Genomic DNA, 26,908 nt, shown 5'->3' with positions numbered 1-26,908 from the left:
ACTGAGATGAGAAGATCATCCTTTCCTGAAGTTTTCATAGAGATTCTTGTTTGCTGGTTTCAGAGTTAATCCATTTGAGTGATTTATGCTACATTTAACAGTCAATGCTGCAAACAGCGGCACTGATGCAAAGTAATCAATGACGTGCATTTCATCAGTTCTGTGTCGTTTATTTGTCTCGCCGTGAATATTTAGAGGCTCGAACTGCAATGATGGCGGTGAAACCATTTTCTTAATTACTCGGGAGAACGTAAAGAGCCGCCGGGCTCAATCAGATTGGACAGATATGTTGACATGCAAAGCATGAAAACATATTCTAATGCAATTCAGTATTTTTAGAGATTCCAGTGATGATATTCCAATGAAAAATCGCAATATATTAAGCTAAAAAGGCAGAAAAGAGATCAAATGTATAGGGTTTTCACTTGAGAAATAATAGATTAACCAATAAAATATAGCTTTGCAGATGGCTTTTTTAAAAAAAGAGGCAATTTCAAACAAAATAAGTCACTACTGAAAGTCAGAAATGATCTGAATGTGGAAGAAAATGCTTAAATATTATTAAGATATCAATTTCAAATCGGTATTGTTCAAACTAATTATGGATAAATGAACTTTAAATGGCATCATCTGGTTATCTGACTAGTAATTTGAAGCAGCTAATTGATTTTACAGCCTTTTCTGCAAGAGCAGCTACATTCATGAAGGCATGCAGTCTGGCTCTTCAGACAGTGGCGACAGCGACTCAGCTCATCGTGCGTCTGCCACTGTAGACATCCACACCCTCAATTCCAACTCAATACAGTGACACCACACTCAATATGTTGTAGTAAAAACAGATGCAGATTCAAAGACGCTCAACCTCTTAATGTCAAGAAAATGAGTCTGGGGTTTTAGTCTTTCATTGTTGTAACGATCATTTAATATAAAATGACAAATCCTCTCCACACACAGAAAACCCGATGAGTAATCCACCATCCTCCGGCTCATAATCTTACTAAGACCATCTTAAATAACTTCATAAAAACCAAGTGTGGCTTTTAATGGCTGCTGAATTTAATTTCACATGATTGCATTAGGCCGCCTGTTTGTCCTCCATTTCCCTGCCTCATCCACCAACAACTGTGAGTCAGCCATTCTCTCATCCATGCACCGCAGGCGGGAAAGGGGGGGCGGACCGGCTGATGGCTTCAGCCCACCTCTGACTTAAGAGCCCTGGAGAGGCTCCAAGTGGCCGATCCTTAAAAGTGCTCATATTAGTTGCCCCGGGATGCCCATTGAGTCGGGATGACACCAATGCATCACGGTCGATCAGCACACATTACTGACCAAACCCATGGCCACTGTGGTCACAAAGCTGGCCGTCCGCACCACCTCCAGGGGCGGGAGCAGCGCTGTGGGCTGAGGGTAAAGACTTCCAATGCGTGCATGTTTGCAGTTTATTAAATGCTCTTGGCCAGGCTTTGGGAACTGGCAGCGTTTTCTCGTCCCCATTGTTCTATGGGAGGGGAGTGTAATCTGTCTTGCTGCACTCACTCACAAATAAAACCAGCCAGTGAGAGGAGCAGCGACGGCCCCTCCAGCCTCTTCCAGCACCACAATAGCTGATCACTGTTTTTTGAGGAGGGGGGGTGACATTAATCACCTCTGATTACATGCTGGCTTCAGACTGTGTGTGAGTCCCAGCTTTACACACTCCCTCCAGCATCCCTGGGTACGATCACTCTGCAAATAAACCCTAAAGTTATCCTCCTCAAATGAGACAAACTGGAAAAAGACATGTCCTGATTTATTACCGGGAAGAAAAGAAACATTTGTGAGCAGCACTTTGGCCAATATCAGAACAATGGGCTGCATCGTGGATGGAGGATGGAGAGAAAGAGAGGCAGGGAGGGAGGAGGAGGAGAAAAGGAAAGTTTAAGATGGAAAAGCAGATTAAAATCACATCAGATCGAGAAATATGAAGCAGTTTCATTTCAGATGGTTGGGTGATTCGCGTGTCTTGGTTTGCTGAGGACTTCCAGCTCCCACATGCAGCCTGCTGCCTGCCACCGCCCCATCAGCCTCCCTCCGAGCGGGGAGGCTAATCCAGCAGCACCGAGCGTCGCCAAAACGCCGCATTTTACACATTTTTAACAACAATATCAAGTCACACAGGAAGCAGACACTCGTTCCGACAGCGATTCAAATGTAAAATACGGAAACAAGGAGATATAAAAGGAAGCGAGACTTACCCACAACGGAAATTTTGAATAAAAACGCACCGTTAATTAGCTCAACAGTTAATATCTAACGTTAGCATGCTAAAGCTGCGACTATCTTACCAGTCGGTGCAGCGGCGAGCTCGAAAGATCCTCTCCAGCCTCGCCCAGTGTTCGCCAGCCAGCTCAGCTCGCCCCGGTGGATCCTCCGAGTCACAGAGATCAGGAAGAAAAAACGCCGAAAGTGAGGATGAGGAGCAACAACGGAACCGGGAGACGAAAAAAAACCACCTCGGAACAGACGGAGCGAACCGAGCCGAGCCGAACCGAGCCGAGTGCAGCCGAGCGGAGCCGAACGGACAAGAAAGTTCAGCGTGCCGAGCGCCGTTTTCACACAAGTGATGCGCGTTCACTGAGAGGAAGAAAGGATGACGCTTCAGCGCGCCCGCGCGCGCGCACACACACACACACACACACACACACACACACACACACACACACACACACACACACACACACACACACACACACACACACACACACACACACACACGCCGGTGAACGGATGGATGGACAGGCGGAGGAGAGGGCTGCTGCCTTCAGGTGCTTCTGGAAATTTCAGATTTTAAGCAAAAAAAAAAGTTTCCAAGAAGATAAAATGAAATAAAATTATTTGGTATATCCATTAATTGGCTCATTTACGATGGTTTCATTTAGTCTTTAGATCAGGGGACACAGTCAAATTTCATCTTGGTGAAATTTGTCTTTGCTGGGGCGTTGAGTTAGAGAATCTATTTACTTTCACAAAACAAAACAATCACTGCAAGAAATGAACCAATCTCCACATGAAGCCCATTTCAGATGTTCTTTTTTTCTTTTTTTTTGTACATTGTAGCTGACTCTTCATCTGCTTCCTCACTGATACAAATATCTATACTTCTTTTTACCTATTTCCCAAGTAAATGGACTTAGCTACTTGGATACTAGTGTTGATGTTCATGTACTTTAGCAACTCTAAAATTACCTTTGTGTGCTACTTATGTAATTACACAGAGGTCACATGATTAAATACTCTTATGTAAATCTTTCATGGTTTTCCTTTTGTTTTGTGACACAATTATAGTTAAATTGCACCTTTATTATATGACTTCACATACAGCTGTCAACTGTTGTTTAAAGGGATTATCTTATTTTATCAGTATTTATTGTGTCATTTTATGTGTGTAAACACTATGCTGTCATATTATTTACACCTAAATTCAGTCACACGATCTGAATGTCACAGACTCATCAGAACAGCTAACTGTTTCTTCCTCTGTTCTCATATTTTCTTGAGTCTGGGTGGTTTAAACAGACTGCAGAAAAGAAGATTAATAACTGTGCTACCTCTTTCAAGAGATGACTGAATGAAGATGAAGATGAAGACATTCTTTAGTTCATTTTGTTCATATGTAACCAAAACATAAATAATATGGAGTCATTTTCACTCTGTTGTTGAGTTTTCATGTCCCATAAACATGATCGTGATCCCACTGGCATTCGGGATTTCAGAAAAACTCATTAAGGAGAGTGAAAAGGGTTGATGTGGAGCTTTTCTTCCCTGAGCTTTGTCTGAAGGAAGGCCTGCTGTCCCAGACTGAGTGACCCCCCTCGTTCAATCCATACAAACATGGACGGATTTTCACTGAACCTGTCCTCGGGGCACAGACGTGTATTTAGGGTTATTCTGTATCATGTTGTCTGTCTTTATAGTGGATTTATTTTTATACTGTCTCCCCCTTTAGGATTGTTGAAGCCTCTGTATTTCAGTTTAGTTGCATTGCATCTGGTCTGTGGCTCATTTTGGTTGTTTTCTCTTTTTTCCTCTTTTTTTTTCTACCGTGTGAAGTTTGTCCAGTCTTTTCTTGTTGTCTGCAGAAGCAGATGAAGATACAATATACTTTTATTGAGATTCAAACTGATTTGAATGCAGCAATACACGGTTTAATAAACTATCTGCAGAGTATTGTTCAGGTGCACTGGCTGTAATAGCCGAGGGTTCAGGTTCTATTAAGCGTTGGATTGATGAGGCATTGACGAGGTGAGCTGCAGTCGTGCCTGGAGGCAGAGGCGCGCCTTAATAGCAGGTTATCGCCATGAGTCACACCTGTTTGACCAGTCTGCTCCACCAACAGAGACGTCTTCACACTGCTGTCTCGCCTGTTTTGCCACGCTGGTCAGTCATGAAGTGGCCGGATACAAACCAAATAAACGCTAAATGGATTTGATTCATAATACAGCTTTAAAAAGTCACACATTAGAAGGGATTTAACAAAGAATGAGGTGCTGAATATGAGTTGAAGCAGTTGTCAGCACATCCTCACTTAACATACTGTAGATAGAAAAAAACGTATGTTTGAATAATAATAACAATTTAAAACAAGACGTCTCCAAACAAGCGTCTTTGGAGGTGAAACAGAGGCTTCCTGTGTGTCCCTGAAGGCAGCATTCACAGAGACAGCGCGCCATGCTGAAATTGAAAGGGCTGAATAGCGAATAGCAGAGGAACTCCGCTTTCTCTAAGATTAGCCAATCCCGTCTCGGCCTGCAGGATTATTCAAATGGAGGATGATGTCACCTCTTGCAAGTCACCCTGCTCCCTTCCCCGAGCGCCCCCCCCCCCCCCCCCCCCCCCCCCCCTCCGCTCGTCTGTTGCCCTCCGCCGAGGCCCCTGCACCCCTTTCTCTCTCCTCTTCAGACCCTTTTCTTCCATTCTCCATGCCCGGCTGCACACACACACACTTTAACGGCGCATTACCGCCGCGCCACATGCATCAAGTCGCCTGCATTGTCCGGCGCCAGTGCTACTGTTGCATCGAGGATTCAAGATCCCTCCACACATCTCAGACCTGTTGATCGCAAAAAACAACAACAACAACAACAAAAAAAGAATAAAAGGTGATGGAATGAGAATCTGGATGCAGACAAGCAGGGTTTTTTTCCACACTCAGATGTAATCCTGCCCTCTATTTGTACACTAGACTGAGGGCCTTGCATGGTTTTCTTTTTTTTGTTTCTTTTGTCTTAAAAGTCAAGTTTCCACCAGGCAGCTGCATTGAAATGCAGCGAGAGTGAATGCAGCTTCAGATGTGCACCTGCCGGCGGCGCCAGCCCGTCACAGCCGGGAGTGAGGCGACCCCCGTCTGGAGGAAACACTGAGTGGGTCCAGCCGCTGACGGCGCGCACGCCGTTTGCTTAAGCTGCATGTTGCTTCGTGGCTTTGAAAGCTTTTGTCTGAGCGCCGAGCTCCTCGCTGGATCAGGGCTTCTCATCAGAGGCTGTCTGGGTGGGCGCCGCCGCCGCCGCCGCCTCTCAGTCTGTCGGTCTGTCTGCAGGACACAGGCTTTTGTGTCCTGGTCTGCTTTAATGTCTTCTCTTCTCATCCCAAGAGACAAGACTGGATTATTCCAGGTTAAGCTGATGGTGGAATTAAAAGGTGCAAAACCGAACGTATCAAAATCATTCATCTGCTGCTGCCCCGGTGCATTTCAGTCAGCGGGAGCGAAACGCCATTCTGAAAATAAACGAGAGAGAAATCCTGAAAAATACAGACAGAAGACTGCAGGACAAAACCACAGGGCGGTCATGAAAAGCTGGCACTGAAGATCCCCCGGTGAAAACCCCCAACTCTCCATCTTCTGTTGACCTTCATCCTGCTCAGGGTCACCGGGCGAGCTGAGGGCGAAGGCCGGTCACACCCCGAACACGTCAAAAAACACAGCTTCACTCCTGAGAGGGACTATAATCTCAACTTAAAGACCATTTTAATGAAATCTAAAGGGTGCAAAACACAGCGAAATGTCCAAAAAACTCCTCCTGTAGCTGTTGAATCCTGCAAGTTTTCCTGAACTCCTCCTGGCAGCATGGCTGTGAGGCTAATGCTAGTTAGCTAGCTGTCATGCAGCATCACTGACACCGTGTTGTGTCCTTTACTCTGAAGAAATCTGTTTAGAAATCAAGCTTTTCTTTTGAAAACTTCACCATTTGGTGGACCAGACCGGAGCCTCTTGTGGGCCAGTTTTGGTCCATGTGTCTTATGTTTGACACGCCTGATCTAAACTATCACAACACCTGACACTCAAAATCTGCCTTATGCTCCAGATTTAAAGCCATTTTTTCAGCTGCTGTTTGTCTGCTCATGAGCTTTATGTTAAAAAACAGCCGAACTTACCAGCTGTGACCACCAGATGTCACTGTGTGACGACAGAAAGCTGCTACAGCACGAATCCCTGAATCTAAAACGATCAAGTAAAGTTCAGACTTGCTTGATTTAATCAGATGTAATGGTTCCAGTTGAGTATATCGTCCTTCAGAAGAGACAGATGAGCGTCCATATCTTCAAGATTTGAAGATTTGAAGCTGTATTGTCAAACTATGAGCAGAATTTACAGCGATATACAGACGGTGAGATGACCAGAGGAAATGTGATGCCGCTCTGGTGAACTGAATCGCTGCAGGCCTTGATAACGGCGAGGGAGAAGCCACAGCATGAGGCCATGCTGTCATTCAGCATGAATATTGAAAAGGCAGTTCCTCTTGGACTCCAGAGGGGAGACTGGTGTTTTCCTTTTACACTTTCAACCTCGTTTTAGCTGACAGAGACCCAAACCCGGCCCACATCCAGCTGGTTCTGAGAGCATGCAGGTGTGTGCATATGAAAGACGCGGACCGGGGTCCAGGAAGAGGGTGGGGACTCCGGGGGGTGGAGGGGGGGCTCCTATGCCCGCTCACTGGAAGCTGATGGACGTATTGGCACGGTCGACCAGGCGCAACAAAGAGAGGAAGGTGTTTTTTTTCACGCGGGCGGTGGTGCGCGGCAGCGGAGACAGGAAGGGGCAGGGCCCAGCGCCCCGCTGCACAGTTCCCCTGTTATTTACCCCATTGTCCCCCCCCCCACCGCATGGCCACCACGTCCAGCAGCTGGGACCAGAAAGAGGCCTGGCGCTCCGTCAAGCTCCTGCAGCACCTTTCATGAAGCCTTACACAGCGTGGTGCAGATACCGACGGCAGCGTGTGCAGTCAGAACACACCGAGTTCTGGATCTGGATCCAGAGACATGCCCATCACATCAGAGGCCGCCGCCGCAAACAGCCCGGCCTGCGAGAGGCATCGCCGCGCAGGACGCTTCACAGGCGCAGCATGAATATCATTATCCTTCAAATAAGGGTGTGTGTGTGTGTGTGTGTGTGTGTGTGTGTGTGTGCAGGTTAGCACACGCCACTCAGCTGGACTCCCTGAAGAGCACAACATGCCAGAGCAGCAGATCATTAACATGCTGGAGCCATCAGCCGCCGAGGGAAACAGGAAGAACCACTAGAACCTCGATCAGAACCTCGATCAGAACCTCGATCAGAACCTCGTCGCGTCTCAACGGATCCTTTCAGTCATTGTAACCTGCTGTCAGCGGGTTTTGTAGGAAGTGGTGAACATTGAGGAGTTATTGTCAAATACTTAGAAAATACTGAAGCAGAAACCAAAGAGACACATCCTTTTTTTAAATATTCAGATTTCATCACTTCTTATTGTGGTCAGACTTTACATGAACTGAAAGTTTTCTCAAAAAAACTGTCATCCTTTGAGATTGTATCTGCCTATTGATAAATAAAATGGACATATCTGTAAATGCACTTCCTTTGAATGACTATATTTCTCTTTAATATTCTCTTTTCCGGTTTGGCTGCCATTCATTTACTGTTTTTAACCATTTTTTTTAACAGTGTAGTGTTTTAGCAGTGTATTCCTGCAGGAACATGTTGTTGGAGCAGGTTAGGATCCGTTTGTTTCTCAGAATCAGCTGAAAAATGAAAGTGTATCATGTCTTCATGTGTTTCAGCAGCCAACGAAAATAACACCAACGAAACAAAAAGAGGAAGAAAACATGATTGCTTTGCAAAATTAAATTGGCAGACATCAACTTTCTCATTTTCTCCGTTTAAAAACGAACTACATGAATTGAATCTGTCTCACTGACTTGCTCCTGCTCCCACCACTCAGTAAAAGTTATTTTTGTAATTAAAAACCTCTCGATCGGCTTGTTTGATCCAAACCTTCTGCAGGAAAACAGCCGAAAACACAGGAAAGAAAATCTGCAAGTCTGGAAAGAAAAAAGATCATTTGTGGTCTAAACTATTGGCAAAGGCTTTTCTTTGTGAACACACACACACACACACACACACACACACACACACACACACACACACACACACACACACACACGCACACACACACAGGCCAAGCCAAACACAGCCGCTCATCCTTTGTTTACTTGCTTAATCGTTTAATTTGAGAACCAGCTCCAACAGGATGTGAAGTGAAAAACGTTGATCGAGCAGCCAGAGTGTTCCAGAACCACAGCCGAGACGTGAAGGAAGCGGAGGAAGGAGTGGGATGAAACGGGGATGAAACGGGGATGAAACTGTGGCTTCTGCTCTGTGGAGGTCAACAGTCGTCTCAAAGTCAGAAATAGGAAGACTTCATTACACGCTTTCACTTCCTCTGACTGTCCAAACACAGGCATTTCAGGCTGAAGAGGGATTTTAACATCCCATGTAGATGTGTGTGTGTGTGTGTGTGTGTGTGTGTGTGTGTGTGAGATTATCTCTCATGTTTGCCCTTTGATGGGGTGATTATAGTTGATTACAGTCAACTGGGTGCGACTGGAGTTGGATAAAGCAGGAGGGAAGAGACCGTGTGTGTGTGTGTGTGTGTGTGTGTGTGTGTGTGTGTGTGAACATCCTGTGACACAAATCAGACTTTTAAACCCTTAAATAAAGCTTTTCTTCTAGACCAGGACGTGCCACCATGCAGATGTTCCTTGCAGTGAGCGCTCTCTCTCTCTCTCTCTGTTAATCAGCTGACCTGATGGCGTCCAGAGCCGCCAGGCCACTTCCTGTCAGCCCTAAGTGCTCCTTCCAGGCCCTGGAGTGAATAATGCATGCAGGTAGGAGGAAATGGAGGCTGCGGCACTCTGCAGCTCTCACGCGGTGCCGGGCTCGCGCTCCCATCTTCCTCCAGATGTCAGGTGCACGGTGTTAATGGAGGGCCTGGAGGTTAAGGACTTTACTCACTGAGCTTCATATTTAATGAGGCTCGTGTTTTACCTGCCTCCTCCTCCTCTGCTGACCTCCAGCTTCCGCCTTTCCTCCTGACTGTATCGATCTGCTGCTTTGTGGCCGCAGGTTGAGCCTGACGCTCCCTCTAGTGGCGAGACGGCGCCATGACAGTCCAGCGGCTCATCGATCAAAGCGCCCTGATTGGCTGAGTTCAGGTGGAAACACCTGAGGCCAGTTACTACATCCAACACACACCGATGCATACACACACATGGAAATAAAAAAAAAATCAACCTATTTTTCCTCATCGTTGAGCCTTTTTGATCTGGTGATCAACTAATAAAATAAAAAAAATGTCCCAATTATAATATTTGTCAAATATTATAAAGTTGAATCTATTATAAAGAATGAAAATACAGTTAACAATATAGTTTACTAAATTAATAAATGTTATTCTACTAAATATTGGAAAAATAAACCAAAAATACATTTCAAAAATGTATTCATATAGGCTAAAGAAATTCCATAAAATCCCCCCAAAATTCATAATTTCTGACAAATGTATGAATTTAAACAAAAAATAGATAAAACGTAAATCAAAGTTTAAAAAAATGAGTAAATCCTAATAAAGCATTAAATTTAACACAGAACGTTTCTTATGGAAATACTTCTCAAACCTAAGTAAAACTTCACTAAATTAAAATGTAGAATGAAAAAACTTTTGTTTCTCAACAACACCAAGAATGTTTTAAAACAAAACTGAAATTAATAAATTGATAAAATTCAAAATGTAGCAAGTAATTGTTATGAAAGTTAAATTAAACTATAAAATTAGTAAAAAAAAAAATATTTCCAAAGAAAAAAAATATCAAAAATAAACCTCAAGAATTCACGATAAAAATGAAAAAAACAACGTGCTGAATGTGGATTGAACTGAACAGAAGCGCGAACAGGAGCCTGCTGGAGGCCTTCTAGTTTATTCTGCTGGACGATCAGAAAGCAGCACAATAAAACCTGAAGAAATGGATCCAACACAAACCGCTCTGTCACCCGTTCTCCACTCCGGGCAAAAACGGATGAAGCACAGAAACACTCCGAGCAGGAAGAGCTCCGGAGGCAGAACTAACGGACACGTTAACGGAAGCTTTTCCCTTTAATACAACACATTTAAATCCAGTCATGTGAAATAAAGATCAGACCAAGTTCCACTTCTCCATGGCTCAAACAATAAGGATCTAGTAAACAGAATTAAAGGTTAGATGACAGCCTGGACTCAGTCACCGTTCATAATAAATATAGTGAATTAAAAAAGTCTTCAGTGCCAAACTGATGGAGTTCTTCTATAAAACAGTGCAGAATATCCAGTGAAAGAACCCGGAACGGGCTTCTATTAATAGAAAACGTTTCATCAGATGAAATCCTTCTTCCCTTTCAGAGTTGTTCTCTAGAACCAGGATTCCCAACCGATTTCTTCAGGGAGATAAACTCCAGCGACTCCGTCCGACCTGCCGGTGAATGTCTGGCGTCCCCCGTGGGGGTCGGGCCCCCCTGGTTGGGAATCGCTGCTCTCATTCAACTTCTCCTGAATCCTAAAACACGACGTTTAATTCCCGTTTTTGACCCGTGTGAGCGGCGAGGACGTGCCGGACACACGCCCCGGTTCAGGTCCGGGCTTCAGGGCCTCTCTGCGTGTCGTCAGTCTATAAAAGCGGTCTGAACTGACCCTCCGTGTGTCTTCGTGTTTCCTGGAGGAGATATTGTTAAAATCGGAAGAAACAGTCCGTGAACGTCGAGAACAGAGAGAGAATGAAACACTTCACCTGAAGCACTGAAGGTAAAGCCTCACTCACACACACACACACACACATATATTTACATACAGACGAGGCCGGGGAGCCGTCAGGAATGACCCCGAACTGAGAGGGTCACTGAGCAGAACCCCGCCGATCTGAGGCTGATGGAGCTGATGGAGCAGACAGACGATGACTCCACCGGCTCCGTCCGGCCGGCCGTCAAAGAGCCAAACTGGCAGAAACACTCATGAATTATTCACGCGGCTCCAGAGCGGAGGCAGGTATTCCTCCTCCTCCTCCTCCTCCTCCTCCTGCTGCCGGCGGGAGAAAAGTCAAGGCTGAATCAGAGCAGAGGGCGAAACGCTGCAAGGTCAGAGGATTATTCACCCCAGAGGGGGGGCTGGGGGGGTTCTGCTCACTGCCAGGGCTGCTGCTGGAAATGAGGCTCTTCAAAGAAAAAAAAGAAAAAAGACAGAAGGAATCTTTCTGCATGTCATTTCTGGAACATGCAGCTCCCTTTGTTCCTCCTCCTCTTCCTCTTCTTCTTCCTCCTCCTCCTCCTCCTCCTCCTCTTCCTCCTCCTCCTCTTCCTCCTCCTCACCACTCGCAGCAGCAGAGGAAGGAGCAGGACGGCCCCTCCCCCGACGGCGCCCTGAACTTCCCAGAGGTGGGCGTGTCCGGGCACTGGGCGATGAAGGCGTGGAGGTCGGAGACGCGGAGCTGCTCCTGCGTCTGCGCCTGCAGAGACACCCCATCGATAAACCAACACGCCCATCCCGATCCGCTGTGAGGGAGCGGGCGGGCGGGCGGGCGGGCGGGCGAGCCGTACCATGATGGAGTCGTAGGCGCCGGTGATGAGCGCGATGAAGAGCGACAGCACCATGTAGATGAAGAGCGAGATGAAGGTGTAGAGGTAGACCTGGCTGAAGGTCCAGACCAGGGCGCCGCTCTGCTCCATCTCGGCGAAGGTCACGAACATGTCGTCGCCGTTGATGAGCGAGAAGAGACACTCGGACACGGTGGACAGCGAGCGGAACTGAGGACAGAGGGACACACACACACACACACCGACAGCATGATGGAGCAGCAACACGTCTGGAGGAAAACCTCCAATTATGGCCTCAAATTCAGATTCTGACCATAAAATACTAAATTCAAAGAACAAAATACTCATTTGAGGGAAAAAAAAAAAATCAAGTTTTGGAAGAAAAATTTTAGGCCACAATTCAATTCAAATGTTGATTTATGGACACAAAATATCAGTTTGAAGCCATAAATTCTAAATTTGAGGCCTCAAAATACTTATTTCAGGCTATGTAATAATAATTAGTCTCGAATCTGACAAAAAAAATAAAAATATTACACAAAACATTGAGATTGGATAACAAAGTTATTAATAAGGAGGGTAAATCAGAATAAACGTAATAATGAAAGAAAAGAAAAATATTTCTAAAGATGAAAAAACACATTTATTTCTTATTTATTAATGTCGGAGGTTCTTTTATAGAAACAACAAATAATCTAAAAATAATGGACTGAAATTGGAATTTTTTTGTGCTGATGTATTAAATATGTTCCGAGACAAACAATAATAATAATAAAAAACATTTAATCTTAAATAACAGCTGTCGTCCAAATGAAGCTGGACTGATTCATGTGGGTTTGTTTTAGTTAATTAACCTTTTCATTGTCTGCGATTTGCATCAATTACGTGTCATTAATCGTGTGTGTGTGTGTGTGTGTGTGTGTGTGTGTGTGTGCACCTTGGCGTGGTACGGTCCCAGGACGATCCAGCCGCAGAAGCAGTAGCCCAGGTAGATGGCGGCGGCGCAGCAGCAGAAGCGGATCACGCTGGGAAAGGCCGCCCGGAGCGTCACGATCAGGATCTGGAGGGTAGGGACACACACACACACACACACACACACACACACACACACACACACACACACACACACACACACACCTGTGAGACACACAGACTTCAGACGGCGGCGCTCAGAGTGTGCTTTGGGGCCGTACGTTGTATTTCTGGAAGAAGCTGAGGTAGCGGATCACCCCCACCCACACCAGCAGGGTGGAGGTCCCCAGCAGGATGCTGCACACGTCGTACGACGACAGATTCTGCAACGACAGACGGAGAGCAACCTTCAAACACACTCCGCCTCACTGCAGGGACTCAAACCGTCCAGTTCCAGTTCAGTTTTTGTCGGGCCGAATTGGAGCCTCTTGTGGGCCAGATCTGGCCCACGGGCCTCATGTTTATCACCCCTGATTTAAACCTTCTTACAGGACATTTGAACCCTTTTAAAATAGTTGTTTTTAAAGGTTATTTCAACACATTTATGGAGAGTAAAATCAGTTTCAAAGTGTGAATCTGAACAAAATGACCAAATATTGCAGAATTTAACAATAAAAACTGGATAAAATTCTCTCTGCATGGATAGAAAAAACAATTAAAAATAACAATTAAAAAGAATCATTAAAAATAGATGAAAATTTATAATATGAATTGATATACAACAAAATAATAAACAAAAATAACTTAAAAAACATCTTCTTGTAATATAAACTGCATTTGTTTTAAATGGAAACAGGAATTATGTGTAGAAAACTTAAACTCACATATTAGGTTTTTGATGTATCCTGATAACATTTAAAAGAAAATTAAAATGGACAAATTGATCCTTTTTTTTGTTAATTTACTGACATTTAAATAGTAGAAGTCAGATGTAAAGAGATGAAAAGATGTTTGTGAGACCGGGTGAGACCAGGTCAGACCAGGTGAGACCGGGTGAGACCAGGGGGGCCCCGGGACAGACGGGGGTCACCTTGGACTCGATGCCGATCTTGATGAAGCTGCCGACGATGGTGAAGGCGTCGCTGACGATGAGGAGGAGGTACCAGCCGTTGATGAAGTCCAGCCGGTCGGCCCAGCTCACCCTGCGGCCCAGCTTCAGCCTGAAGAACTGGACGTACTCCTGTGGAGGCAGACGGACAGTGAGACCCGGTTCAGGTCCCGGTCCTGGTTCCGAGGCGGTCCGGGTTTCCCCTACGTGCTGCAGGACGACGCCTCTCAGGATGGAGCGGCCGCACAGCAGCAGCGACAGCAGGCAGACGAAGGCCACCAGCACGTCCAGGAACTGCCGGGCGTAGCTCTCCGCTGGGGGTGGGGGGACACGGGGACAGAGGACATCAGACCGGCTCAGCAGAGCAGGGAGGACAGGACACGAAGCAGCGGGGCGTCCCGGTCTCACCGTGTCCGGAGACGTTCGGGTCTTTACACTCCTCGATGGACGCCTCGTTCCGGAGGCTGATCTTCACTTTACCGCTGTGAGCTCGGTTATCCATCACGATCTGACAAAACACACACACACACACACACACACACACACACACACACACACACACACACACACACACACACACACACACACACACAGTCAGCGCTCAGAGGTCTGAGACCTGCAGCTCCTCTGGAGAATCTCCATCGAGCCGCAGATCAATAAATGAACAGAAACATTTCGTTCAAAGTGGATTTCTGACCACAGAACAGAGAAACGAGGTTAAAGAGAGAAAACAGCCAGAGGAGAGGATGCCACTGGAAAAAAATACTCAAAATCAAGTAGCTTTCCTTAGAAAAATAGAAAGGAAAGAATGGAGGAAATTTTAAAAAAAAAGGACAAAAGGAAAAAAACAGAAAAAAATTAAAAATTAAATTAAACTAAACAAAAAACATTCAAAGAGGAAAAAAATTTAAAAAGAAAACAAAATAGCAAATAGAAGAAAAAAGAAAAAAGTGCAATTTAAAAGAAAAAATTAAATAAAATTTAAAGCGATACTTCAACATTTTGGCAAATTGGCCCATTTAGCGCAATTCCTCAGTCATTTCGAACAGCATACTTACTTTTTTGTGAGAGCGAGCTGTTGTTTATTCAGAGGTGAGTCGGGGAAGGTTTTCGGGACGGACACAATGGAAGTGGATGGTATTTTTGCTTCCCCCTCGTCAAACTCATCAAATACAAAATCCAACAACCCCAAAACACTTTGGTGGACACGTTATAATCCACACATTCACTACGCTGTGGAACACCTACAAATAATACTGTAGCGTTACGACACTGAAGCAAATACTGGGAACTACTTTTTCTTTTGAAATCACTACGCCCAGACGCCATGTTTAGTAAGTAGTTACGTCTTAGCAATCTTCGCATAAACGACTCAATCTGGTAATTTTGCATTAATATTTCACCGACTCACCTCTGAATAAACAACAGCTCGTCCTCACAAAAACAGTAAGCATGCTGTTCTAATGACTGAGGAATTGCGCTAAATGGGCCAATTTGCCAAAATGTTGAAGTATTCCTTTAAAAGGAAAGAAAAAAAACTAAAAAAACATCAGGAAACAATTTCTCCACAGTTCAAACTGCTGAAATGTTTGTGAACCTCCAGCAGCTGTAAACACAGTTAGAACAGATCAACTCACAGCCAAAGGGGCTGATAAACTAGGATGCATAAAGCGACTAAAGCGGAAAATCTATGAGAATAGAAAGAGGAAATGTCTCTAAAAATGGCTACAAAAGCTGAAAATGTGATGAAGTCTAAACTGTAGCTTTGAGCCTCCAACAATCCAGCCTGGAAAACTTTCTTCATTTCAGAGAACTGGCAGGTTATGTGGCTAAAACGGATTTAAGGTGCCTTAAGGAGTTTGCACGTTTTTATGCAAAACAGCGCCCCCTGCAGGCCTTGGGCGTAATGCAGCTTATTGAAAAACTCGTGCCTCGCGTGCACGGAAGAGACGAACTCCTTCCTCGCTCTTTTAGTAGCGCTCCAGTAAAATGTAAGTTTCTTCTACCTGGTGGAGTCTGTGGCAGTGCTAGAAGCCAGTCTGTTCTGACTTTCTGGAAGATCCTGCTCAGCTGTTGCTCACTAAGCATCTGGCGGAGTAATGGCGGACAAAATGAAACCTAACTAAATCAGGCCAGCCGGAGCCGCATTACGTCATTCCTTTCAAATTCTCCCCAAAAAAATGCTGGTGCCAGACCGGCACTGTGACTTTCAAGTGACAGTTTAGCGCTGTTAGAGGTACTGGTAATGAATATGTCAGGGCACATTGTACACACCATTAAAAATGTGTAACATGTTTATGGTGGAAAATAAGTATTTTTAAAGTTGACAAACTCCTTAATGCACCTTTAATGTGGTGTAAAATCATTCAATCAGAAGGTTTTAGAGTCCTGGAAGAGGAAGGATGTGATGAGCTTTAGTGGGAATCAGAGAGAAAGAGGCTCACGGTAATGGAGAAGGTGTAGCAGTCCGGGATCTCATTGTTGATGATGGTCTGAATGTTGATGGCCTTCAGCTGGAAGGAGATGGTGACGTTGATGAGTCTGAGGAGGAGGAGGAGGAGGAGGAAGAGGAGGAAGAGGAGGAGGAGGAGGAGGAAGAGGAGGAAGAGGAGGAGGAGGAAGGTGTTTTCATTTCAACCTAAAACCTCAGTTTTAAAGTCCAGAAAAACAATTTAATGGAACTGTACACACACACACACACACACACACACACACACACACACACACACTGACTTGTAGAAGAGCAGGGTGAAGTTCTTGTAGTCGGAGCTGGGCGGCTCGGCGCTGGAGGAGGGGGGATCCAGACCGGTGCAGTCTGGAACAGGTTGAAGCAGGAGAGGAAGTTAAAAACATCACATGATGAACGAAGCCCATTTTCCACATCCCACGAATCCACCAACCACATGTCTGCACTTCCTCACAGCATCCACACACACACACACACACACACACACACACACACACACACACACACACACACACACACACACTGTCATGTTTTGGTTCCAGCAGCTGATCAAACAGCGCCGTTCCCAGGAGGGCCAGACGGGGACAGAGGCAGGGCGGGCGGCAGGGGGGGAATCGTACCGGTGACCACGCGCGGGTCGATGTCGAAGGTGTCGTTGACGGGCTCGATGGCGCCGCGCCGGTAGTACCGCTGGCAGAGGGAGAGGGCGCTGCCGTTCACCCCCGAACCGCCCGACACGTAGGCGTAGCGGCCCAGAGAGATGTGGGGCAGCGCCAGGTACTGCGGGGGAACACACACACACACACACACACACACACACACACACACACACACACACACACACACACCTTCAGATGTGTGGCTCAGAGCCAGGACCCGCCGCGCCCCCTGCTGGCCGGCAGCGTCCCTCACCTGCTCGATGGCGTGGTGGATGTGTGCGTACATCTCGGCCTGCGTGTGCACCGCCTGCTGGGCGTCGTCACGGTAACCCTTCAGGAAGAGGTGCCTGAAGGCCGCCGTGTTCTCCTCCTTGAAGGTCACCACCATCTGGTTGCTCAGGCCGAACAGCACCAGCTGGAACGGCCCGGGAGACCAGGGGTTAAAGGTCAGCCGCAGTCACAAATGAAACAACAGCAACAGGAAGTCCAGCTGCACTCCGGAATCTGCATGTTCTCCCTGAGCGCGGAAAGACGGTGGAGTCCGTCCGTCACACACAGGCCGAGGGAGAACATGCAGACTGCAGCTGTGGCTCCGCCCCCTGCCCCGCCCCACCTGCAGCGTCACGATGAGGATCTTCAGCAGCTGCAGGCCCAGCTTGAAGGGCTTGCGGCCCTTGGCCTGGTATTTGTCGCAGGGACTCATGAAGAAGTACTTGAGCTTCCTCCTCAGAGCCTCCTCTTCCTCCTCCTCTTCCTCGCGGTGGAGCTGGGAGCCCAGCAGGCCGGCCGGACCGGGGCTCCCCCCGGGCCCCAGGAGGTCCCGCGAACCATAGCTTGCTGAGGAGGACAGGAGACGCTCCTTCTCTGGAAAGAGGAGAGAGGAAGAGGAAGAGGAGGAGGAGGAGGAAGAGGAGATGAGATCCAGACAGACCTGGAGGAATCCAGATTCCTTCACCCCGGAGTCTGAACTCCAGCCAGAGCAGCAGTGTGGCTCAACCTGCGGCGCCGTCCGGGGAGCAGGGTCGGTCTGGAGCTGCCATGGTGCTGATGGAGGAGGAGAGGAGGATGTGGAGGAGCAGGTGGAGGAGGGGAGGAGGGGAGCAGGTGGATGTTACCGGGGCGGGGCGGGACCCCGGGTCGGACTCATGCCGTTAAAAAGGTCCGCTGCTCCTGGACGGTTCCGGTCTGCTCGCGGCTCTGCTGTTCTGGACGATGCCGAGGTAAACACCGCATCACCGCTTCCTGACAGCCACGTGACCGAGACGAGTCACGTGACGAGGAACCGAGAGCGGCGCGGGGATGATGAGGAAGAGGAGGAAGAGGAGGGAGGCGGAACAACATCAGATCAATGCTCTTTTCAGCGGATTTTTTTAAAATAATTTAAACAAATAGGAATATTAAAATACTTGTGCTGATTTTAACAAACACATAAAAAGCTTTGAATCAAACAGAAGTAGTCTGGATTCATTAATTCACTCAGTAATCAATCAATGATCAGGATTATTTCCAGATTAGAGGAGATTATCAGTGATTAATCTCATTCAGCTGAAGTGTATCTGCTGGTAAATCACGACAAAACACACTTAAAACACACTTTTTATGTCATCTCAAAGCCTCCAAACTGTGAGGAATCGAACACTGGAGGAACAGAGGGAAACATTTCAGTATGAGCCTCAGACGTTCACCACAGAATCACAACCAACATTTAAATGCACAGTGAGAGGTGATCAGGAGCTGAACTGGAATGAAACTGACAGAAAAAGAGTTCAAACAACTTTTTATTCACCTTATGAAAACTCCATGATCATGTTTGTATTTCTAACAGCTTTCATTTCATTTTACTCACATCCACATTTTTTTAATCAAACATATTCCTCACAAACAAAGAGACACTGAAGACATGAATGACATTTTCTGTGTGTTGGTCTTTTTATTGTTCCTGTGACATTTTCTTATTTACAGCTTCTGACACACCCAGGCTTTAACTTTATTCATATATTCACAGACTGTTTTTTCAAACTTTTTGATTCAATTCTTGGTATCTGAATTATTCGTGAATGAATTGTGAATCATCTTCGGAATTTATTCTCATTTCTTTTCACTTGGTTGCAAACATTTTAATTTGAATATAAATATGTTGATACTACCTAAACTCTTCTGTTGCCTAAATATAATTGTGCATTATTTAAATGTATTTTTGCCTCCTTTGTCAAATTTTCACATCTTATTTCGACATTTGGTTTCAATAGTTTGACTTTAACTGTAAACAGTCTTTTTTTAAACAACCTGTTTCTTGACCTCTGCTCTTCACTTGATTTATCAGATTTTCACCAATTTTTTTTTTAATGTTTTAATTTGGAGTCGAGCACAAAAAGAAATCCTCCTGTTCATGTAAACCGAACAAATCGCCACGGTAACGGAGGCCTCCTTTCCATGACGACGTTTCAAAAGAAAATGCATTGTGTGTGTGTGTGTGTGTGTGTGTTTTGGAAAACAGCGTCTGCCGACATGGAGGCAGCAGAAACTGTCGTTTTCACGTTGTTGTTTGTTTTGCAATGAAACCACCGGACAGGCACCCGGTTTCCACAGAGACAGAACCACAGCGTCATCACACAGTTGCACTGGAGTGTTTTCGCGGCTCGGTGCTCCTTTGCCATGGAAACAGACCCAACAAAACAACCCCAACAGAAGTTTTCCGTTCTCCCTGGAAAACGTGGTGTGAACAGGGCCTGAAGCGCTCACACCGGTACAGTGATGGGGAGTTCTGGAAATTAAAGATTCACTAAGTTTATCCTTTTTTATTTGCCTGTGATGAAATTAAGTGATAGAAAACTACAGAACGAAGGATCTATGATGATCGATGAGGTAAAAACGAAGCTCGCTGCTCCGGCTGTCGCTCAGTCCACCTCCTCCACCTCTCCTCCCGCTCTTATCTGCCGTCCAGCGCCTTGTCCCTGGTGATGACCGACTCGTTGAACTTGATCATGAGCGTGGTGCCCTTGTGCCAGTGGGCGGTGACCTTGGCGGGGAAGCCGCTGTGCGTCAGCACGGCCTCCACGATGCCGGCGGTGAAGGCGGCGCAGTTCAAGCTGCTGTTCTCTTTGGGCACGGAGATGTAGGCGTTGATGAGCGGCTCCTTCTCGATGATGTAGTACGTCTTGTCGTCGTCGTTGGCCTGCTCCAGCTTGTCGGCTTCCTTACCGAACAGAGACTTCCACACGTTCACCTACGAGAAGGAAAACGGCTCACACACAGCATCTGGATGTAAACTGGACAGAATCTTAGAGAGAAAGGATGAAGACCTTGATGAAGAGCAGCATGTTGAGCACTTTGGTCTCCCGCTTGCCGTTCTTCTCCCGCAGCACCAGGACGTCCAGCATGCTGGCTCCCACGCTCTGGCCCATGTCCGCCAGGCGCGTCTGCAGCTCCGACACCGAGTAGACGCGGCTCTGGCAGTACTGCACCATCTCGGAGAAGAGCAGCGCGAAGGCGCTCACGCTCACCTCCGTCTTGGGCCGGGTCAGCGGACGCTCCAGGATGCTGGACTTCCCTCGAGTGAAGCGCGTGTCCATTTTCTGTTCACAGTTTGAAAAAAATTAACGTTTCGTCCAATGAAGCTACAGATTGACTGTGTGGAAACACAGTGAAAACTGAAAAACTAAAACTAAACATAATTCATCGTAAATTATAAAATTAAACAATGTATCAGTCCAATCCTTTTGAAAATACTGAAACAAAGTTCACTTATTTGAATTAAAGGGTTCAGAATTGTCAGAAAGTAACACTATTAGATTGTTTCAGGTTCAATGTCTAACAAATCTCAGTGTGTGTCTCTGATAGAGGGATTAAACATGTCAACGCTCATGTTTTAAACATGTAAGAAAGATTTATGTTTATTATGACTAGATGAATGGGCTGGCAATGCTAAACCACCCCTCATGGTGAGTGAGGGAGTGAGTGTGTGTGTGTGTGTGTGTGTGTGTGTGTGTTCTCGTATTTCTATCCTTCTTGGGGCCAAATGTCCCCACAAGGATAGCAAAACGTGGAACGACGTGCCTTGTGGGGACCTTTTTCCGGTCCTAAGTAGGAGAAACAGTGTTTTCTTGACCATGTTGTTGTTACTGAAAAAAGTAAAAGTGCAAAAACATTTCTTTAGGGTTAGGCTTTGTTGTGGTGTGGGTTAGGGTTAGGGTAAGGGTCAGGGTTAGGGGCTAGACATGAATGGGAGTCAATGGACGGTCCCCACAAGGATAGAAATACAAGACTGAGCGTGTGTGTGTGTGTGTGTCCTGTTGTGGATTCTTCACCTGTTCAGGTGTTTCCAGCACAGAATAAAGCAGCCCAGAAGATGGATGGGTTTTACATTTTAATCTGCATTACAGTTGGAAAACCCCGCATTTGGCGAAACCGTGAACTTATCGTGCTCGGAAATGCATTAAATTCGCAACATTTGCTGTAATGTTATGAAACAGATGGAGCGGAATATGTATGGCTTTATTTCGATCAGCTGACTGTTAGCTGCTAGCCACTTAGCAACTAATGCTAATAAGCGCCACGTACCGCCGTGTTAAAAGAACGCAACAGACGGTGCGAGTATCGGCGTCTAAAAGACACAGAGGGAGGGCGATAGGAACAGATAATTATCCAGAATTACTTCATACAACATGAGAATTGTAAAGATAAACGTTACCTTTATGGAAGTAACTCTCCTCCACTTCCGATCCTCTTCTTCTACGTTTCAAAAACAGCAGACACGCTCATGCCACGCAGCGCCCCCTGGTGTCCCGGACCGGCTACAACTTCATCTACTGTATGTGTATTTCTTTTTGACGCTGCTTGATGGATCGATGGATAAATAAAGACACGCGCTTTAAAAACAACAGGAACCATTTTTTTTCTCTGGAAAATACAAATGAAAATAAGAATTCTAATAGTCATCCAATTTTAACCCGTTTCATGGTGATTTTTTGAAGTTGCACTCTAGAACTCCGTCTGAACTAACAATGTAAATGTTTAATCCCTGGACATTTTTGAAGCTCATCTTTAAACGTATCTCTTTAAACAAGCATATTTATGTTGATTGATGCTGGTCTACTACAAGTCCCTGAATGATTTGGGTGTTCTAGTGTGTCTTCAACGGCACTGATAAACAAAAATTATTGTCATCACTGTTATTATCGTTATTATTATTATTGCAACACTGTCTTGTAAAATGCTGAACTTCTTGTATTTAACTTTAGATTTGACGACAGTGACAATGATCTTCCTGATTCTAAAAACTCCTTTAAAATGTTCTTCCTCGTGTGCTGAAATAACTTCTTCAATGACTTCCTGGATTTGATTTCAGGTGACATGTCTGAACTGGTCACATTTCCTACAGCTGGTGGATCATCAGGAATGTAAGGATCCAAAGAAGAAGGATGTGCTGTTTGCTTTATAGCAAAGGTGTCAAACATAAGGCCCGTTGGCCAAAACTGGCCCACAAACGACTCAGGTCAGGGTGAGTGGAATTGGAGTCATTTTCAGTCGTAATTCTTTGATTTGGTGAAAATTGGAACATTTTTCTCACCTGCACTCAGAGAGAAACTTGACAGTTGAACCTAAAGGTTCTTTGGACCCTGTTTCAGCGGCTTGGCGTTCTGAGGATGAACCCGGACTGTGTGTGTGTGTGTGTGTGTGTGTCCGCTCTGTGACGGCGTCTCTCGTCCAAACCGCCGTCAGACTGAACTGTGGACGTCAGCAGATAAACCTCAGCCGTCCTGAGCCTCGGCGTTAACATGCAGACACGGTTTGTTCCCATCAGAATGCATGACTGGTGGTTACGGGACTTCCTCAGCGTGTCGGGGAACCAGAACGTGTATGTGTGTGTGTGTGTGTGTGTGTGTTGCCTCACAGAGGACTGTCGGTGATTTACACAGCCCGCCTGCAGGAATCCCTCAATCGTCGTTTCACAAGCTTCAGGTTCTGTTGCAGAAGTTGAGAATTTTGCCCAGATCTCCGTTGCGTGAGGCCTGGAGAAAGACCTGGGGTGGGGGTGGGGTGGGGGGTTCTGGAGGAAGGCCCGGGGGGGTCAGGACTTCCAGGTGCCCGTTTCCCACATGGACAGCAGGCTGATTAAACACAGTTTGCGTCCGGCTGTTATGCAACCTCTGAACGCCTATAAAGGGCTGAGACTGGACTCGGCCTCCACCTTTGGAGGCTGCCGGAGCTTCAGGATGGATGGAGGCTGCTGGAAACTCGCTGTGGCCCTGATGCTGCTGCTGCTGGGCGCTGCGCATGCAGAAGGTAACGACTCTGTACGGCTTTAAATGCAACTGGAGGCTTTGATTTTCTCTGCAGAAGATCAACTTTATCATGATCCACAGGAACAAACTTCATCCTGACTGTAAAATGTTTCAGTCTGACTTTAAAATGAATGAAACCATGAAGGTTCTATTCACTTTTATGACATGTAGTCGACTTTGTTTTGGTTGTTAAATGTCTTTTTGTCAAAATTCCATCTTTATCTTCACTGGGAGAATATATGAGAGAATATCTGCCTGAAAATCACCGCTACACATCAATCAGCTGAGGTCAAGTTTATGATTTTTCATTTGAATTCCAGCATTTTACCAGAAATACGTATCTGCGTTTTTTTTAATTTAACAGCGTTAGTTTCGGCTCCAAGAACAAACCACTCATTTCATTTTTATCGATCACCTCGATCAGACCATAGATGACAGTTTAGAAATGCAGCGAGTCAAATTTACTGGAATCTTCTCCTCTCAAAGCGGTTTAGAGAAGCAGGACATGAAATATGGGATAACGTCGAGTCACAGCGACCAGAGCTGGATTTTAAAAGAAAAGTTATAAATTAAAGCTTCCTGTTGAGATATTCTGGACAAAAACCCAGTCAGTGGAAAGAAATGAAGAAGACTCTTTAACAATAAAATCTGGAGGAGAAAACAATATTTTGAAAAAGATGAAAAAAAAAGAAAAAGGGGATAAATAGAAAAAGAAAAGAAAAATGAAATCTGGATGAAAATAGGAAGGGAATAGTGGGAAAAATAAAATAAAAAATCTGGACGTTCTTGGAATTTCTTCAAAAAAGTAAATCAAACAACTAAAATTAAAAAAAAGGAAAAAGAGTGACGCAACCGTATATTCACACCTGACAACTGTCTCTGATAATCCTCTGTCTCTTCTTCCTCCTCCACCTCCTCCTCCTCCCTTTCTGCATCCATTCATCTCTTTGCTGCTTTCAGGTTCATCCTGTTTGTTTGACCGGTGATGAACGGACTGATTTCCTGCAGACTCAGAGTTTTATTCACCACAGCAGCAGATTAGCCGTCTGTCAGATCTCGTTCCTCGTCTCCCGGTGCTGCTGATCAGTGACCCGGCAGCTCGTCCCGGTTTATCTGACTGGATTCATTCAGTCTTCTCTTCGCTCTCTGGTCTTTCCTGGATCACTCCCCCCTCTCAGCTGCTTCTCAGCTGAAACTTCCTCTGACCTTTGACCTTGGAGTCTTCAGACCGTCTCATTCGTCAGCCAGGTTTCACTTCCTCTCGTCTGCCGGTTCGGTTTTCTGGTGGATGCTCTGAAGCAGGGTGTGTGTGTGTGTGTGTGTGTGTGTGTGTGTGTGTGCAGGGCAGCTGTCGTGGCGGATGGAGGACTTCATCCGGGCGGTGCAGCAGGTGGAGGATGCTGGCGGCGCCTCTCAGCCCGGCGCCGTGCTGAGGACGCTGCGGCGGGCGGCGGGCCTCGGCGACGCCGTGGTTCAACACTTCCTGGGAAACGCAGAGTCCCGCGCCCCAGGGCTGACCTCCGACCTTTCGGACTACGTGCGGACGGCGGTGCACCACCGGGTGACGGAGGCGGCCCGGGAGGAGGGGGTGGTCCTGACGCCGGACGGCAGCACCGTGGCCCTGGCCCCGCTGCTGCTGGGCCTGGAGGCCGGGTTCCGGGCCAGGACCCCGGGCCGGACCCGGGGCCTGCTCCAGCTCACCCTGGCCAAAGACCTGGGCGTAGCTCTGAGCGCCGCCTCCTCCGCCTCCACGCCCCTGGCCTCCGACGGCTGCTGGGACAACAGGACGGCCCCCCGGGTCTTCACCCTGTCCCACCCCGGCGCCCCGCTCACCGCCGCCCAGGTCAACGGGGCCATGGACGGGGTGGTGCTGGGTACCCGGGTGTCAGGCGGGTCCGCCGGCTCCGCCCGGCTCAGCAGCCTGCTGACGGAGTACTACTGCCACCGGCTGGACGGCACCGGGATGGACGGAGCGCCGCGGTTCATCAGCCGCCGCCGCAGGGAGAACTTCAAGGCCCTGGCCCCGCCCCCGGTCCTGACCCGGCTGGCCGTGAAGGCGGAGGAGCTGCGGCGGAGGCTGGGGGGCCGCTCGGCCATGGAGGCGGCGGAGAAGCGGCGGCTGGCGGCGGCGGTGAAGGAGGGGATGAAGGAGTTCGTGCACGTGTTCATGAGTGAGCAGCCTCCGCCCTCAGGGCGCCGCCGCTCCTCCGGCCGGCGCTGACCTGAAGCCCTGTCTTCCAGATTGTCCCCCCATCGTGTCCCGGTGCTCGTGGGGCGCGGCGCCGTACCGGGGGACCCCCACCCAGCTGTCGCTGCCCCTCAGCTACCTGTTCATCCACCACACCGCCTCCCCCAGCCAGCCCTGCCTCTCTTTCGAGCAGTGCGCGGCGAACATGCGCTCCATGCAGCGCTTCCACCAGGAGGACAACGGCTGGGACGACATCGGGTACAGGTGAGGACAGACGCGCCAGAACACACACACACACACACACACACACACACACACACACACACACACACACACACACACACACACACGAAATCACATCACATCACATCATAGAAACACTAAACAAATTATCTGAATATATCACACACAACCCCACATCACACATGACATCACATCTCATGACATCACACATGACATCACATCTCATGACATCACAGAAAAACTAAACAAATGATCTGCAGCAGCAGCAGACCACCAGTGTCATGCTAGTGGCATGAAACTGAAGACATCCTGCATTTAGAGGTTAAATACAAATAATAATAAAAATACCTTAAAAAGTGAAAAAAGTAGCAATAAAACAACAGTTATTGTCAAACGTGTCGATGAATTGCCAGTGATTGAAACATCTGGATGAATTGTGCAGCTGAGGATAAACCCTTCAGCGGAATAACTTTTGAGGAACATTAAGAGAAATAATGACAGTTAAAAACACAACAGATGAAAGAAGTCAGTTTCTAAAGGTTTGAACCCAGAACCAGGTCTGATCTTTGACCCTTGACCCCCCTCCCCCTCAGCTTCGTGGCCGGCTCTGACGGGAACATCTACGAGGGCCGCGGGTGGAACTGGCAGGGCGCCCACACCTCGGGTTACAACTCGGTGGGCTACGGCGTGTCCTTCATCGGGGACTACACGTCGCGGCTGCCGACGCAGAGCGCCATGGCGCTGGTGAGGGACCAGCTGGCGGCCTGCGCCGTGGCGGCCGGCCGGCTGAAGAGCAGCTACATGCTGCGGGGCCACCGGCAGATGGGGAGCACCACCTGCCCCGGAGACGCCTTCTACCAGGAGATCAGACGCTGGGACCACTTCGGGGTAAACGGCTACGGCCCGCCGCTTCCTGTGACCTTTGACCTCTGCCCATCTGCCGTCCCCAAACCATGAAACTAACTTACCTTCATCTATTTTTCCTTTTCTTTCAGTAAATCAAGAACATGAGGAAGAAACCTGGATCAAAACAAACTTCATAATAAATGTTTGTTTTATTCTCAACGACACGTTTTGCTGTCCTGATTTCACACTAACCTCCTGATTGCGTGGTTTCACATCATTTTACTGCCAAT

General features: G+C 47.0%; 4 protein-coding genes across 5 annotated transcripts in view; 1 reads left to right on the top strand and 3 right to left on the bottom strand.

The window, feature by feature from the left end:
- Positions 1 to 2,659, bottom strand: part of prr36b (proline rich 36b) — a 32,467-nt gene extending 29,808 nt beyond the window's left edge. For both annotated transcript variants that reach the window (XM_030089535.1, XM_030089536.1), the window contains exon 1: positions 2,325 to 2,659. The gene's annotated coding sequence lies outside the window, so the exon portion shown is untranslated. The remainder of the gene's footprint in view (positions 1 to 2,324) is intronic.
- Positions 2,660 to 11,655: 8,996 nt separating this feature from the next.
- On the bottom strand, positions 11,656 to 18,135 carry mcoln1b (mucolipin TRP cation channel 1b). The gene is made up of 13 exons (XM_030089628.1): positions 18,055 to 18,135; positions 17,671 to 17,921; positions 17,311 to 17,472; positions 17,019 to 17,178; positions 16,665 to 16,746; positions 16,376 to 16,472; positions 14,340 to 14,439; positions 14,139 to 14,245; positions 13,914 to 14,063; positions 13,105 to 13,206; positions 12,849 to 12,971; positions 11,915 to 12,121; positions 11,656 to 11,823 (listed from the first exon to the last, which is right to left on the bottom strand). The coding sequence occupies exons 1-13, from the start codon at positions 18,095 to 18,097 to the stop codon at positions 11,683 to 11,685; spliced, it is 1,725 nt and encodes a 574-aa protein (XP_029945488.1). The 5' UTR covers positions 18,098 to 18,135; the 3' UTR covers positions 11,656 to 11,682.
- Positions 18,136 to 18,823: 688 nt separating this feature from the next.
- Positions 18,824 to 21,780, bottom strand: LOC115387082 (trafficking protein particle complex subunit 5-like). The gene is made up of 3 exons (XM_030089625.1): positions 21,748 to 21,780; positions 20,360 to 20,632; positions 18,824 to 20,283 (listed from the first exon to the last, which is right to left on the bottom strand). Exons 2-3 carry the CDS (start codon positions 20,627 to 20,629, stop codon positions 19,987 to 19,989), a joined length of 567 nt encoding a protein of 188 aa, XP_029945485.1. The 5' UTR covers positions 20,630 to 20,632; positions 21,748 to 21,780; the 3' UTR covers positions 18,824 to 19,986.
- A 1,369-nt stretch (positions 21,781 to 23,149) lies between these two features.
- pglyrp6 (peptidoglycan recognition protein 6) lies at positions 23,150 to 26,829 on the top strand. Its single transcript, XM_030089577.1, has 5 exons — positions 23,150 to 23,342; positions 24,685 to 25,512; positions 25,583 to 25,793; positions 26,366 to 26,660; positions 26,768 to 26,829. The coding sequence occupies exons 1-5, from the start codon at positions 23,156 to 23,158 to the stop codon at positions 26,768 to 26,770; spliced, it is 1,524 nt and encodes a 507-aa protein (XP_029945437.1). The 5' UTR covers positions 23,150 to 23,155; the 3' UTR covers positions 26,771 to 26,829.
- The last annotated feature ends 79 nt before the right edge of the window (positions 26,830 to 26,908 follow it).

Source organism: Salarias fasciatus, chromosome 4 (assembly GCF_902148845.1).
Source record: "Salarias fasciatus chromosome 4, fSalaFa1.1, whole genome shotgun sequence".
Taxonomy (NCBI): domain Eukaryota; kingdom Metazoa; phylum Chordata; class Actinopteri; order Blenniiformes; family Blenniidae; genus Salarias; species Salarias fasciatus.
Note: the sequence above shows the minus strand (reverse complement) of the source record. Positions and strands in the feature narration are given on the sequence as shown.

What these genes read in the sequence shown, in the direction of transcription:
- mcoln1b (XM_030089628.1), bottom strand. Translation starts at nt 18,097, where the DNA reads ATGGCAGCTCCAGACCGACCCTGCTCCCCGGACGGCGCCGCAG. An exon ending in AGATCGGCATCGAGTCCAAG is followed by an intron (nt 13,207 to 13,913) that starts GTGACCCCCGTC and finishes CTGTCGTTGCAG; the next exon opens with AATCTGTCGTCGTACGACGT. An exon ending in GCTTCTTCCAGAAATACAAC is followed by an intron (nt 12,972 to 13,104) that starts GTACGGCCCCAA and finishes CCTACCCTCCAG; the next exon opens with ATCCTGATCGTGACGCTCCG.
- LOC115387082 (XM_030089625.1), bottom strand. Translation starts at nt 20,629, where the DNA reads ATGGACACGCGCTTCACTCGAGGGAAGTCCAGCATCCTGGAGCGTCCG. An exon ending in ACATGCTGCTCTTCATCAAG is followed by an intron (nt 20,284 to 20,359) that starts GTCTTCATCCTT and finishes TCCTTCTCGTAG; the next exon opens with GTGAACGTGTGGAAGTCTCT.
- pglyrp6 (XM_030089577.1), top strand. Translation starts at nt 23,156, where the DNA reads ATGGACAGCAGGCTGATTAAACACAGTTTGCGTCCGGCTGTTATGCAA. An exon ending in GTTCGTGCACGTGTTCATGA is followed by an intron (nt 25,513 to 25,582) that starts GTGAGCAGCCTC and finishes CCTGTCTTCCAG; the next exon opens with ATTGTCCCCCCATCGTGTCC. An exon ending in TGGGACGACATCGGGTACAG is followed by an intron (nt 25,794 to 26,365) that starts GTGAGGACAGAC and finishes CCTCCCCCTCAG; the next exon opens with CTTCGTGGCCGGCTCTGACG.